Source organism: Drosophila navojoa, chromosome 5, assembly GCF_054131105.1.
Source record: "Drosophila navojoa isolate 15081-1374.11 chromosome 5, UAZ_NAV_1.0, whole genome shotgun sequence".
Lineage (NCBI taxonomy): Eukaryota > Metazoa > Arthropoda > Insecta > Diptera > Drosophilidae > Drosophila > Drosophila navojoa.
In genome coordinates, this window is record NC_142893.1 from 15208292 (window position 1) to 15223116 (window position 14825).

Below are 14825 nucleotides of genomic sequence, written 5' to 3' on the forward strand. Positions count from 1 at the left end.
TTTTGCTGCTCTTATAACACTCACACACGCACACGCACGGACACATGCATGTAAACACACATACATATGCACATATGCATGCTCATCTACATACATTGCTGTACTTACCTAACTCCTTCACAATGTGCAAGCGAAAAGAAAACATGTTTGGAGCTGTCTAATCTGAGCGCAGCACGTGCTGTCGGCTGTGGGGCATCAGCTGTTGGCACGTAAACAAACGCCATATGACGCAGAATGCGAGAGACAGAGAGGGAGCGAGAGAGAGAGAGAGTCTGTGACAGATTAATGCTCTCTGGCAAAGCTTTTACGCTCTCTCCCACTCAGATAAACTCAACCGTTTCGCTCAGAAGCATGCTAAAGCAAAACTTCACTTTCATTTACAGTTACAGTTACAGTTACAACTATAGACATTGCAATAGCTATAGACATGTAGCTATAGCTATAGCTATAGCCGCAGCAGCTTTCAGTGTCGACGTTAGTTTGCCGTGGCAAGCCAAAGCTTCAGGTCGTCGTGTCCGTCTGCCATTCACGCGCTCGTCACACAGCCAACCGATTGGCCATCGCCGTTTTGTGCTAACTTCGTGCAGGTCGCTGACGCGCGCGCTCAGTTCTTGTGCGAACGGCATCAGGATAACACGCATTGTCCACTCCGCACGGCCGACGGCAAACGGGCGGCCATTTCGTAAGACGTCGCTACCGTCGCATTGTGTAATAATTTGCCTCGCAATGATAAAAATTAAATTTAATGCTCTAACAAAGGCCGGAACTCTATAGCTATTATCACGACTCGTGCGGACCCTATTTAACTAACAACGTGAAAAAGAATAGAAAAAAATAAAATGTATACAAAATAGCAGCGAGAGTGTACGTGCCACGTCCATCAATCGGCAACAGGAAATCCGCCCGCACTCCTGATTTTGGGTTTCACTTGACTGGATTTGTTTTATGTTGCCCTTTTCGCCATATGCACACCCGGTTTTGATTTTTATTGCCGCTTCAACGTTTCACGTTCCCCGTCGCGCTTTCAGACTTTCGAGACCCTCTGGGTTTTTCAACTTTTCTCTTTTTGTTTTTCTATAACAAAAAAACACTCGGCCCTTTTTTTTTGTTTTTAATATTAAGCAGCCAGCTGTAATTGTGATTCTTATATTTTCAACAGTCTGAAGTTTGTTTAAATAACTCCAAAAAGGCCCACATAAACCTTAAACTTGGGCGGCCTTTTTGTTTTTAAGTTTTTAGATACTTTTGATGTAATTTCCTTGGTGCTGAAAATAATTACATCTATGAACAAATGCCAAGAACAGTTGAGAAAATCTACAGAATTTAGTAAATTTGCTATATGACTGTGAAATTTCATTTGACTGTGATATTATTATTATTGTTAAAGTTCCTGAGAAAACAAGTTTACTGCACTTAAGATTATTAGTTTAACTGAGAGGGCTTATATTAAATTTTAAAATTTCGTATTTTAGTTCAATCTGAACATATTTAATATTTTAATATAGTAAAATTTGGTTATAAAATATAATAAAAATTCCATATTTATTTCTATAAGATATTAAATTATACATCTATTTTAAATATAATTTCAATATGTTAGAAGAATTATATAATATAATTTAAAAAAAAAATATTTTTTATACTTTTTAATTGTATATATTTTTGACTTAAAAAAATATATTATGATAAACAAGCTTTATTTATTTTTACTCGAGATGATTTGTTTATTTTCTTATATATTCAGATAGTTTTAACAACTGAAGCTTTCAAATAAGAACAAAATTTTGTATATATACTTATTCATTATCTGAAATTTTAAATTAAATTTTAGTTTATTTATTAAACATAACAAACTTTTCATACTCCAGAGTTTTTATTTTATATAATATTCATAGACCAAATTTCTTAAACATTTTCTTTAGATTCTAAAGCAACAAAATTGAATTTCCTTGAATTTTATAGAAAATAGTTTCTTCTAAAATTTCGAAGCTCAAAGAAGTTTTTAATGCTGGCAGCAGAATCTGCTATAAAGGAACCTTTAGTATTTATTATTAGATTTTTTAGATTTTTATTAGTTTTCCGTAAGAAGGGGAAGCACAGAAAATTGAACCAGCATTTTGTCGCCTAGTGTAAAGAGTTGGCCGCGTATTAATTATGAATTAACTTAGCTACATGAAAATGTTCATTTATGACTGAGTGTGGACGTTTCGTGCAAATGTTGTTAATAAATCCAACAACTTGGGATATTATGTATAATAAAGCATTTCATTGCGAGTCCCTCGAGTCCGCTGAGTCCGCTGAGCCGCCGTCGAGTGTGCCAGGACCTACGTAAAAATGACGGCCATTTCTCAAATGCCGCCGGAGCAGCGGAGCTGGACTCGAGGCCAGCCGCATCATTCTTCATTAGAGCGTCGACATGGACCAGGGGAGGGAGCATTTTCGGCCGCTTTTGATATTTTCACAAATGCATTTCCATAACTGAAAAAAAAGCAAGATAAGGACGGGCATGAACGACTGCAGAATACTTATGCACACACTTAGTGAAGCCCCCAATTGGTGGATATACATATTTATATACATATATTGATACAGATAGATGGCTACTTCCATAACTGAAAAACAGCATAAGGACGGGCATTATCGACTGTAGAATACTCATTCACAGCCGCTACTTTGATACGCCCTCAGTTGGTATATAGTTAGACGGACGAATGGACACTACATTAGACAAAACCAATATACCCATTTCACATTTCGTGAGAGTGTGTAAAAACGGCAAAAGGGAATGCAATGCCACGCAGAAAACGACCTCAAAAATGCTTGTAGCACTCGGCTACAGAAACGGTGTGCTTTAGAGCTTGAAAAATTGCAGCAATTAGTGTGCCTGGAGGTCAACCAACCAGCCAGCCAACCAACCATCCAGCCAACCAGCCAAACACCCAGCCAGCCAGGGAGTGGAGCGAGCTGGAGCCTGGAGCCAGCGTCCAAGAAATATGTGACACCCATTTTTTTTTTGGCTCTTTTTGGCGTTGTTTTTTAAAGCTTTTTCTCTCCGTTTGCATTCGGCATGCGACAAGCTCTAAACGATTTTAAAGTAAGAAGTGCGAATGGGAAGTTTTGACTGGAGTAAATACCACGGTGACACAGGTGGCCTTAAGCCGGAGATATTTCAATGGGAGCTGATTATTATGGGGAGAGTATATTGGTTTTTAAGGGAGATTGGGCTGAGCTTGAGGGGCAGGGACCTAAGTCCTAGCTCTAAAGCTAGCTTAGTTCTATGGAGTTTGCAGATATTTCAAGAGTAAATTCTAGTTTTTAGTATATGTAAAGGGGCGTATTAGTTTTGTATGAAATTTGTTCACAGCAAAAAGTCATGAGAGCTTTATAAGTTTTATATAAAAGCAGATTATAATTATAGTTAAAATAATATAGTTTGAAGGTCTTTTAGTTTTTAGTAAGAAAAGCAAAATAATTTTCTTTTTCTTTTCTTTTTCTCTTTAAATTAAAGATAAAAACATTAAATTTCTTATACCTATCTCATATATCTAAATTCTATTTTATTTCTGTCTTAGCTAAAAGCCTTACGTTTCATATAACTCATATAGTATTTATAATCTATTCCATTTCTGTCTCAAATAAATGCAGACTAAAGAGCAATGCAACGAATGTGCAACGTGAAGAGTGCAACGTGGCTCTTCGCTCGTGAAACGTGCATCATGAGCTGTGGCACGTGCAACGCGAGGAAAATCGTGGAAAAGCAACGCAGCTTTAGAGCGGGATTCCTTTGGCAAAAGTCATTTAGCTGAAGATTCCATTGCGTAAAATGATTTTTTATGCCCCCTCACACAATGTGACAAAAGAGTATATGGGTTTTAGGCAATGACAGTGCAAAATACCTAAAGCAGATGATTAAAGTACTCTACAGTACTGATAGAACAGTTTATAAATATAATATATATATAAATGGTATAGATGCAAGGCATATAGGACAGAGATTTGGCGAGTTGAATTTAAGTTGATATTACAGTTCATTCAGATATAGATCCAAGGGATTTATAATATTGTTTTTGATAATATTCATTTATTAATCAATTTACTAAATTAATTACTTAATTATTATTTATTTAGTTTTGCAATTTAGATCAAATTTAAAATATTTTATTATTATTTTTATTAATTGTGCATTTACATTAAAAGCCAAAAAATTATTTATTTGTTTATTTACGTTAAAAATCCAAATATTTTATTGTTTTTATTTATTCTAGTTTATTAATATAAATTAAAGTTCAACAATTAATTTAATAATTAAAGATACAAAAATATTACAATTATTTATTTGTTTATTTACATTAAAAACCAAAAATTTTTTTTTTATTTATTATAGCTTATTAATTTAAATTAAAGTTGAATATATTAAATAATAGTTAAATAAATATATTTAAATTATTTACTTGTTTATTTACATTAAAAGCCAAAATATTTAATTATGTTCACTTTTCTAATTTATTAAATAAAATTAAAAATAATTTAATAAGTTAATAAATAAATTAAAATTGTTGATAGACCAAAATATTTGATTTTTTATTTATTTAAAAAATGTTGTTTTGTTTTTGGTTTTTTAATATCTGCATTAACTTTATTAATTTATTATTTTTAGTAATTCTTATTTTTTCTTCTAAATAATCCTATTTCTCTTAAGCCATGTCTGCATAGATTTTCCCTAATTTTAATAATTTAATAATAATAAAATTCATGCAAATGAGTTGCAGAAAATTCAAGCTTAAAATATTATTATAAAATCATATAGGAAATCACATTTAAATCCCGTTGCCAACAAAGTTCTGCGGCATTTAAAGCGACAGCTCGTTAAATCGCTGGCTAAAATAATAAATCCATTTAGACAAGCGAGCCGAATGAATTTAATATAAATAAAAATATGTGTACATATGTGTCTGTATATACATAAATATTTATATGTTACAAGAGAACTGTACACATCGTGGCCATTTATATTATTAATTGCTGTTAAATTAATAACAAATATTGCATAACAAATAAAGTGGGCGGATTATTGAATCACAGTTATTTGCATATTTCATATTTCACATTTATTACAAAATCCACAATTGTTATTTTTTTTAGCAATTAAAAATGAAACAATAAAAGCGCGAGCGAGCGAGTGTGAGTGTAAAAGTGGCAAAGAAATAAAAATAAAAAATTAAAAAAAAAATATATATATATATTTATTAATATATATATTGAGAAAATATTAATCAAGTGAGAAAAAAAAGTGTTTGGCCTGCAAAATGAGCGAGAGCCAAGGCGCTTTGTCTCGAAATCAGCTGCAAAAACCGAAACCGAAATCAAAATCAAAGTCGATATCGAAATCGAATCGAAAACCGAAACGGAATCAACAAGCGAATCCCAGTTGGATGCGTGGATCAACAGTCATCCGGCCGGCGCTGGGGCGGCACAATAGAGGCGCAGCTGTCGCTGGCTTCGGGCTGCTCTTTGGGCTGTTGTTGCTGCTGCAGCTGTTGGCAGCGACACAGTCGACGCCGTCGCCCTCGACGATGCCACAGAAGCGAGGTGAGTACAGATGCTGCTTCCTCTTCTTACTCGAACTTCATCTTGTTCTTATTTGTGGGCTGGCGCCATTGTGGTTGGAGGGGGTTGCGGGGAGGGAAATGGCAAATAAATGTCAAATAACAGTGGCTCCCAATGTTGTTCGCTCACACACACACACATGGATATATTGGCCATTGTTGTGCGCGCTCTCTGTGTGTGTGTGTGTGTGTGTCAGCACAAAAGGCGCAGCACGTTGCGTATACGCGCTGTTGCTCTTTGCCCCCTCTTCCCCACTGCAGCGAACTGCCGCTGACATCTTGAGTTTGCCTTTGATATTAAGTAAGGGCAAGAATGGAAGGGAAGATGGGGGAGGGGTGGTGGTTGGTTGTTTGGAGAGCGGGGTATATTTTATTAACATTGCATTGCTTCCAACTCGCTGACATAATAGAAAATTGAATTGCAGCAGCAGCAGCAGCAGCAACAGCAACAACAACAGCTGCTGCTGCTCCTGCTACTCCTGCCACTCCTGCTGCTGTTGCTGCTGTTGCCTGCGGAAACCTTGTTTACAGCCAATGCAATGCTTGGCAATTAGCTGAACATCGCTCAAGTATACAAAACATAATTAAGCCCAGGCGCCAGCAGCAACAGCAGCAGCTAATCACAATGATGAACAGAGATAACGGGAGATAAAAGTGTGCCAATCAATAACTTTGAATTGAGGGGAGAATATAAAAAAATATATATGTGAAGTAAATGTATAAATGTATAAATAAATATATATAAATATAGAGAAATAAATATAGAGAAATGGTTTGGAAGACTATAAAGAACATATATGAAGGTTGTTTGCTAAATATGTATAATATATATAATACATCTATCTAATATAGAGAAATTGATGGAGAATATCAAGAGATATATGAAGTTTATACATATATGTATAAATGTATAAATAAAAATATAATAATTTATAGAGCTATAAGTACAGAGAACTTGAATGCGGAGAATATAAAAATTTCTATGAAGTCTATTATAGTATAAATAAATCTATATAATATAGAGAAATTAAATATAGAGAATTGTTGGGAGAATATCAAGAATACATGACGTAATATATATTGATATTAATTTTTAAATACATATAGAGAAATAAATATATAGAAAAATAAATATATAATATATATAATATTAATATTCGGTTTTTATTATTTTTCTACTTCAAATGCCTATAAAACAAATAATATTAATTAAAATTTTAAAAAGTGCAAATGCTAAATTTTAAATTAAATAATAACCTTTTCTATGAAGTATAGAAATAACATTTCTTTTGAGCTATATATCAATATAGTACATTTAACATATTTAGCAAAGATTCAGCATAAATCGAAAAACAGTTGAAAAAAAAAAAAAAAATAAATAAAAAAATATTTATGTAACTCACTGTATATAAAAATATATACCAAACTCAACTGGCCATTCATATAGAGAAACCTAGCCCCTATATAGAACTGACAGATTGCGCTTGCAATATGCCAAATGCCGCTTGCTAAATGGACTTCTCTGTCCCATCTTCATTTTCATCTTCAATATGTGGCTAGATAAAGTCTTTGCATGTTTTGCCTAAGATAAATGCGAGCCGACAAATTTATTAATGTGCTGAATTATGTGTCGAAATATGTTTGTGTGCCTCTGGCTGAGAAGATTATTTAATGTTATTCTGGCCAATATATTGAGTGGATATATAACTGCTATCTCTATCTCTCTCTCTCCATCAATGTTTGCTTCGCTTTTCTTCTATATATATGCTCTACATGTCCTAGCCCTTCCTCTCGCTCTGTTTCCATATGACTCTACTTTACTAGAAGTGTTTAAATCTATGCCTTTGACATTGTCTCCCTCTCTCTCTCTCTGTCACTTCTCTATCTCTCTTTCTTTCTCACTCTCTCTCTTTTCGTCTATCTTTATGTCACTCTCTCGTTCTGACTTCCTAACTCTCTTTCCTTCTCTATATTTATGTTATCTCTATGTCACTCTCTCTTTTTCTTTCTGACTGTCTTACTCTCCCTCGGTCTCTCTATCTCTTTTTCTCTCTCTCCCTCTCTTTCTTTCTCGATTCCATTTACTCCGCTTCTTTTTCTTAATATTTATATCTAGTTTTCCTCTCCCTCTATAATTCCATCTCTCTCTCGCTGAACCTCGGATTCTCCGCATTTGTATCTCTATATTTCTTTGCCTCTGTCTGCATTTATTTCTTCCTAGCGTACTCTTTCTCTCTCTTTTCGCTCTGTCTCTCTCTCTCTCTCTCTTTTCATTTCTGTTTGCCTTAATCTACCTTTATCACTCACTCTCACTCTGCCTCGCCTGCTCTTCCTCCCTCTATCTCCCTCTCACAACCCTCCCACTCCCCCCCATAGGCATCTGCTGTTCCTCCTGTTAACATTCAATATTGTCAAATATTCTCCCATCGAGCACATCTCTGGCTTTCCACCAGATTGCGTGAGCTGCCACGTTTTGTCTTTCGCCCATAGGTCTCCACTCCAGCTCACTCAACATCTTCATCCGGCTGCTGTCGCGCCTTTACGCCTATTTTATCTGGTTCTGGTTCTGGCCATGGCCAGCACTGGCTGCTGCTTGTTAGCCAAGCCGTCGCACAGCTGTCGCCGCTGCTTGGATCAGCATGAACTTTTGCTTTCATTTCACGCTGGGGAGCAATATTTTGGCCTCTTTTTTTTTTTTACTCCAGCTTTGAAGTTGACTCCATGAGCGGATGAGCAGATGCCGCGACTCGACTCGAGTGCTGCCCATCCATGCTTCATTTTATTATGCAACAAAATAGAGAGAGAGAGAGAGAGAGAGAGAGGGGGAGAGAGAGAGGGAGATAGTTGCCGAAAAAAACTTACTTGTTGTGTATATATAAAAAACTTGACGCGACATTGTCGTAAATAAGAGACAAAACACTTTCCTATCCATGCCACGAGAAATATATATCCCAGTTAGTTAGAGAGACGAAAAGAAAAACCGATAAACTTGTGAATGAATATGATAAGTTTGTTGTTGCTTTACGCATTGTTATTGCCAGGAGCAGGGGCGGGGGGCGTGGCGAGTGGCAAGTGGGAGCAGCCATAAATTTGTGCTAATCCAATGTGGGCACAGTTTATAGGTGAAGTGAACTTTATGGATACTTGAGCGCCAACTTTGGAGATACTTTATGCTATTTCTCATATGCATGACTGCCAGAGAGAGAGTCTGAGTGTGTGTGTGTGTGTGTATGTGTGTGTGTATTGCTTGAAAGTTTTATGACTTGTGAAGCATGAAATGTGCAACAAATTGTGGCTGAAAGATGAGCGCAGACCAGAAGCGGAACACTCCATCATATATGTATGTGTGTATGTGTGTGTGTCTGTGTGATTCATTGATACATTTAATATTTCCCAAGTCAATTGGCTTGTGTTAAATATCAAAGTTTCCCTTGCTTGTGTGGGGGGACTAAGAAAGTAGGTGCGAGCGCCTGGGCAGTGGCTAAACTGATATATGATTAACTGAGGAGCTTGTGATACTCTTTGAAAATGAAATGAAGGTGGGGTATAATAGACTTCTGGGTAGGAGACGGGCTGATCTCGTCTTTTTCTCTGTCTGTCATTCTCGTCTTGTCATCATTTCTTTAACTCTAGCTCCAGCTTCCTCTGGTCTGCGCTTATTAGCAGTCTCTATCTCTCTCTCTCTCTCTCTCTGTATATTTTTATTGTTATCTAGCTCTAGCGAACTGCTTCTTTTTCTCTATAGCTCTGCCTTTCTCTTATCTGCAGTTGCTCTCTGTATATTTTGTTCTTCTTCTTCCTCTCTCCCTTTCTCTGTCCCTCGACCTCACCTTTCTCTCCTCTCTCTCTTTCTCTGTCATTCATTCTCTGTCCTTCATTCTCTGTCACCCTCTGTCTGTTTTTCTCTCTCTCTCTTTTTCCTTGTCCCTGTCTCTCTCTCTATCTCTTTCTATTTCCCTCTCTCTGTCTTTCTCTCTACTCCTATCTTTGTTCCATTTTCTCTGTGCTTCTCTTTTTTCTCTCTCTCTGTCCCTCTCCTTCTCTATCTTTCTGTATATCCTGAAGACTCTCTATGGCTCGCCATCTCTCTGTCCCTGTTTCCTTCTTTCTTCCTCTGATCACTTTCCTTCTTTATCTTCATTCTCTCTCTCTCTCTCTGTCTGTCTTTTCATATATACCTGTCTATCTTATTCAAACTCTCTATAGATAACTCCGCATCTCCCTCTCTCTCTCTATCTCTCTCTCTCTGCATCTCTGTCTCTCTCTCTGTATCTCTCTCTCTCTATCTCTCTCTCTCTCTCTCTGTATCTCTGTCTCTCTCTCTCTCTCTCTACTTCTCTCTCCTAGAGAATCATAGAATCATACCCAAACAAGACTTTACATAAAATAGAACATGATTTAATGAAACATTACAACATATTCTATGGCAAAGAACAAAATCGTGTTCATACCACACGCTTGACCTCGAAGAAGCGCTTCAGATAGTAGATCTCAATGACAGTCATGCCCAGCAGCAGCGAGGGCCCAAAGATCGACCAGGCCACCAGGCGAAAGTGCACATTGGCGCTGAGCTGCAGATGTCCCTTGTAGCGGCCGTGCATGTACTCCTGCTCGTGCTTCACGACAATCAACTGGCTGGAGAGCTCATTGATGTCCGCCTGCAGCGCCGACTGCTCGACCACGTCGTCGGTGCGCTTCTGCGGATCGATGTAGTGGCCAATGTCCTTGACCACGGTGAAGTGAAACATCAGCACTTTCGGAGTCAGCGTCGACTTGGAGTTGTCGAAGCACAGCGTGTATTGGCCATCCTTGCTGGCCGCGAACGTGTACTTGCCGCTGGTCTCGGTCTCGGCATGGTAGAGCACCTCATTGCCTGGTGCCAGAATGTCCACGGCAATGTCCTTGAAGCCGCCCTCCATCACCTCAAAGCTAATCGCCACCTTGTCCTGCACCTGTGCCCGATCGAAGAAACAGGCCGTATCATGGGCGTCCACTGTGACGAGAAAGCCGCGAGCCGCTGGCAGCAACACCAAAATGCCCAAGAAAATCAACATTTCGAAATTTCCTTTTGAATTTGTATTTGTTGTATGCGTCTGGAATTAATAACTGTTCCGCTTTCAAAGTCCTAGAGTAGACATTTGACAGGTAAATCATGATGTAAGCTGATACAAATGTAAATAAAATAATATAGTATGAACAAATATTTGCCATTGAAATTAAGAAAATATAATATAAAAAATATTTTCCATTCAAGTTAAAAAAATATATATAAATATTATAAACTATAAATATATAAATTATTATAAATTATAATATACAATTCTATAATATTTATTAGTTAATTTCATTGGCTTAAAATCCTATAATTTCATTTGCTATAATTGAATTCAGATTTAAAATTTAAATTGGTTTTGGTCCAAGGAAACAAAAATATATACAAACAAAATTATTTAAAAATTTTGTTTTCATATAAACTTAGAGTGTATATATTGTTGTGCAGAGACGAAAAAAAATTATAAAAAATAATTGAGCAGCAATTCTTTATATATATCTTTTAAATAACTTTTTTTTTATTTATGTAAAAAAAAATCTATTAAAATTTATATGAATTTATACACAATATTTATATAAAATATACAAATACATATATAGAGTATATATATATTTTAATATACAAATATATAATATATAAATATGTAAATATGTAAATATATAAATATATAAATATATAAATATATAAATATATAAATATATAAATATATAAATATATAAATATATAAATATATAAATATATAAATATATAAATATATATCTATATAACTGTATAAATATATAAATATACAAATATAAAAATATATAAATATAAAATGTATAAAAAAGTTTAAATTATATAAATAGATAATTGTAAAAATATTCAAAGACGTAAAAAATATATATTTTCCAATTAAATGCAATTTTTTCCTGTAGTTTCTTATAATTTTGTTAAATTCTCTAAACAAATATAAATACTAATATAAATATATAACCTAGATAAATGAATCTTTGGTCTACACATTATTATATATTTTATTTTTTTTTTTCATTCACATATATATCAGATAAAAATTTTTAAATTATTTTTTGCATACATAAAAATAGATACATATATATAAACACCTACAAATAAAAGCAAAATTATTTCCATTCCACTTAAATAGCTTTCATGGAAATATTCACGCACAGATTACATAATTTAATTTCAAATATTTATGTATATTTCTATTAATAAGCATGCTATTGAAAATAGCAAAAATTTATTTGAAAGCTAATTAAGTAAAACATGCAAAAAAAAAAAGTTAGGGAAACAAATTTAATAAAAGCAATAATTTCACATTTGCATTAAAATAAATTTCTAGTTTGGCACAAATAAAATTTTGCTCTATTTTCATTTATTTTATTTTTTGTGTTTTTTTTTTTCTTTTTCATTTATTTTATTTTTGTTTTTTATTCTTTTTTTTTCAATGAAAACAGTTGAAATTCATTTGCTACATTTGTAGAGTTATAAATAGCAATTTGTTTGCTATTTGCGGAACAATTAAAACTGAGCTTAGTTCGCATTTTGGGGCGTGAAAAGAGAGAGAGAAAGAGAGAGAGAGGGAGACAGAGACACATACATATATGAATAGTGAGGGAAGGAGAAATTAAAAACCTTTTGTTGCTTTTTAGAGAGCACTTCAAAATGCTGCCCCGATGGCATTAAATATGGATGACATTTTGACAATTGATGGCCGTGCGCCGTGCCAAGGAATCGATAACATAAAATATGCATTACCCAGTGTAGACTGAGAGAATGGCATGGAGAGTGTGGGTACTGGTCAAGGGGAGGGACGAGGCGTCACTGTTGGCTGGGACAGCTGCCAATTTGCAATTTGCTTTTATCATCTTAATTTGATTTGAATCGTATTTGCGTTCGATTTGTGCAAACCCCATCAAAAATTTCACAATTCTGGAATGCTGCGCAAATTAGCAGAGAAATCAATTATTTATTATGTCATTATTTGATGTGCCTAATTGAAGTCCAACTGCTAAATCTTATGCCATGCACAGAGTTCAAACATAAATGCAGACACTGAGCAGATGTCCTTTGCCTTGGCAAATTTGCAAATTTACAGTAGATAATTTGTTGCTTATATTATTGCCCAAAATAATGGCAAAGATAAGCTCTATTATTGAACTGCCTAATTAGTCATTCCAATGAATGCATTTTCATTGATAAAGCAAGCAGGATTTCCCTTTAAATTGGGTTTTTTTTTGGCATACCTCTAATATATATATTTGATTGCTAATTCTGATATTTTTTTGTCTACTTTAATATTGCAGATATTTTAATTAGTTTGTGCATTTGCTTGATTTATCAAATTCATATTGATTTTATAATTAATAATATATTTATAGCATCTATGAAGTGAGCATAAATAACAATAAAAATTTAATGTCAATTTACGTAAATATAAAAATGTAGCAGATGAAAAAAATATTGGTAATAAATATAAATAATAATAAAATTTAATGTCAGTTTATGTAAATATAAAAATGTTATAGCTGAAATAAAGTTTGTAATATATCAAAATACATGAATGATAACATATATACCAAAATATTGTCATTAAAAATAGAAATAATATATAAATATATGAACATAAAATAAATTAAATAAATAAAATAATTCAAATTATTAATATATGAAACTTTAATTTTAATTAAAATATATTGCAATAAAATAAATTAAACAAATAAAATAATTTAAATTTTAAATATATAAAAAAATTAATAAAATAAATAAAAATGCCAGTTATGATATATATACATTTATGTATTTATTTAAAATACTAAAATCTTATATAGCACTTTAAATAAATACATAAATGTATATATATCATATATAGCTCACAATTGATAGTTGATCGTTTTTTCTTATATGCTCCGCTTCTTAACATAACCGAAGAGATTGTGCATACACAATCTCGCTCTGAGCGGCTCTCTTTGTTTTCTTTTGAATCGGTTTTGGTCAAGCGCTTTGCACTGGCTCATTCCTGTGAAGCTTTCAAATGAAAGTCGCGTAAAGAGTAATACGATATTCGCTCACACAAAGACTCTCAGCAAAAGACAGTTGCATGTAAATACATTCATACATGCACACAATAAATGCAAAAAGAACACAACAATCGCGTGTGATTATCCATACATACGCAAAAGACAATCCGCTTCATTCAACTCAAGCAAACGATCAAACGCTCAAGTCAAACTTGAGCGAAACGAAAACAGAAATAACTGTCTCGCTCAGAGCGCGAGCGAGCGAGCTAAGAAAGGCGCGAAATAACAGTTTCTGTGTGAGTCCTTGTTATTGAGTGAGTGCGAGTGAAAAAGACTTATTTGCAGATAACGAAAAAGTGTTAAATATCAATTGCGAGCTATTATATATATACATTTATGTATTTATTTAAAATGCTAAAATCTTATATGCAATAAATTGTTGAAAATATATAAAAATGTGAAAATATTCATTATAAAATCATTTAGATCTCTGCTTGCCTTTATTTATTTGATTAATATGAGAGTTGTTATGGGCATTTAAAATATTGTTCTCTATATTGTAAGCTTGAATTATACAAGCTAATGATAATTGTAATCTTTTAATATATGCCAATTAAATAATCGTGTTTTCTGCAATTTACTTTTAAGGATTTCCGTAATTGTTAGCCATATAGCATTTGCCATATTCGTAGAGTCTAAGGCGCAGAGCACACATATGTAGCCCATTCAATGAAGTGCCATTTGCTGGGATTACAACAACATTTGTGGATGCTGTGCCTGTTGTTCGAGCTGAGCTCAATTTGCATAACTCGAATAACTTGCATTCCACTTAATGCGTTTACATTTTGTTAGCGGCATCGATAGACGTTCAACTATTTCAAACAAAAGCCGAGACTGTTGATGATGATGATGATGATGATGACGATGATGATGATGCGAGTGATGATGATGTGTAGAGTCGAGCTCGTTGGGTTTTTCTTCATTTTCGCTTAAACATTTTACAACTATTTGCTGGCTTTTTCTTTAGTTTTTTTTTCTCTTGTTTTTCATCCTTTATGATATTCAATTTCAAATTGTAATGCTTGAAGCGATTAAGTACACGCTTTACGCCACTTAACTTCATGTCTATGTGTTGCTGCTCTAACA

General features: G+C 34.0%; 2 protein-coding genes across 5 annotated transcripts in view; one reads left to right on the top strand and one right to left on the bottom strand.

Annotated features, from left to right (window-relative positions):
- The first annotated feature begins 462 nt into the window (after positions 1-462).
- LOC115565063 (uncharacterized) overlaps positions 463-14825 on the top strand; it is a 91954-nt gene continuing 77591 nt past the window's right edge. Inside the window, exons 1-2 of one of the 4 annotated variants that reach the window (XM_089260929.1) lie at positions 463-864; positions 5143-5589. In XM_089260929.1, the coding sequence (XP_089117055.1) occupies positions 5307-5589 (283 nt within the window). In that variant the 5' untranslated portion in view covers positions 463-864; positions 5143-5306. Of the gene's footprint in view, positions 865-5142; positions 5594-14825 lie in introns of all 4 variants that reach the window. The other 3 variants (XM_089260931.1, XM_089260928.1, XM_089260930.1) reach the window with 3 other exon arrangements.
- Positions 2098-10732, bottom strand: LOC115565405 (transmembrane emp24 domain-containing protein 2). The gene is made up of 2 exons (XM_089260932.1): positions 10058-10732; positions 2098-2478 (listed from the first exon to the last, which is right to left on the bottom strand). The coding sequence occupies exons 1-2, from the start codon at positions 10658-10660 to the stop codon at positions 2404-2406; spliced, it is 678 nt and encodes a 225-aa protein (XP_089117058.1). The 5' UTR covers positions 10661-10732; the 3' UTR covers positions 2098-2403.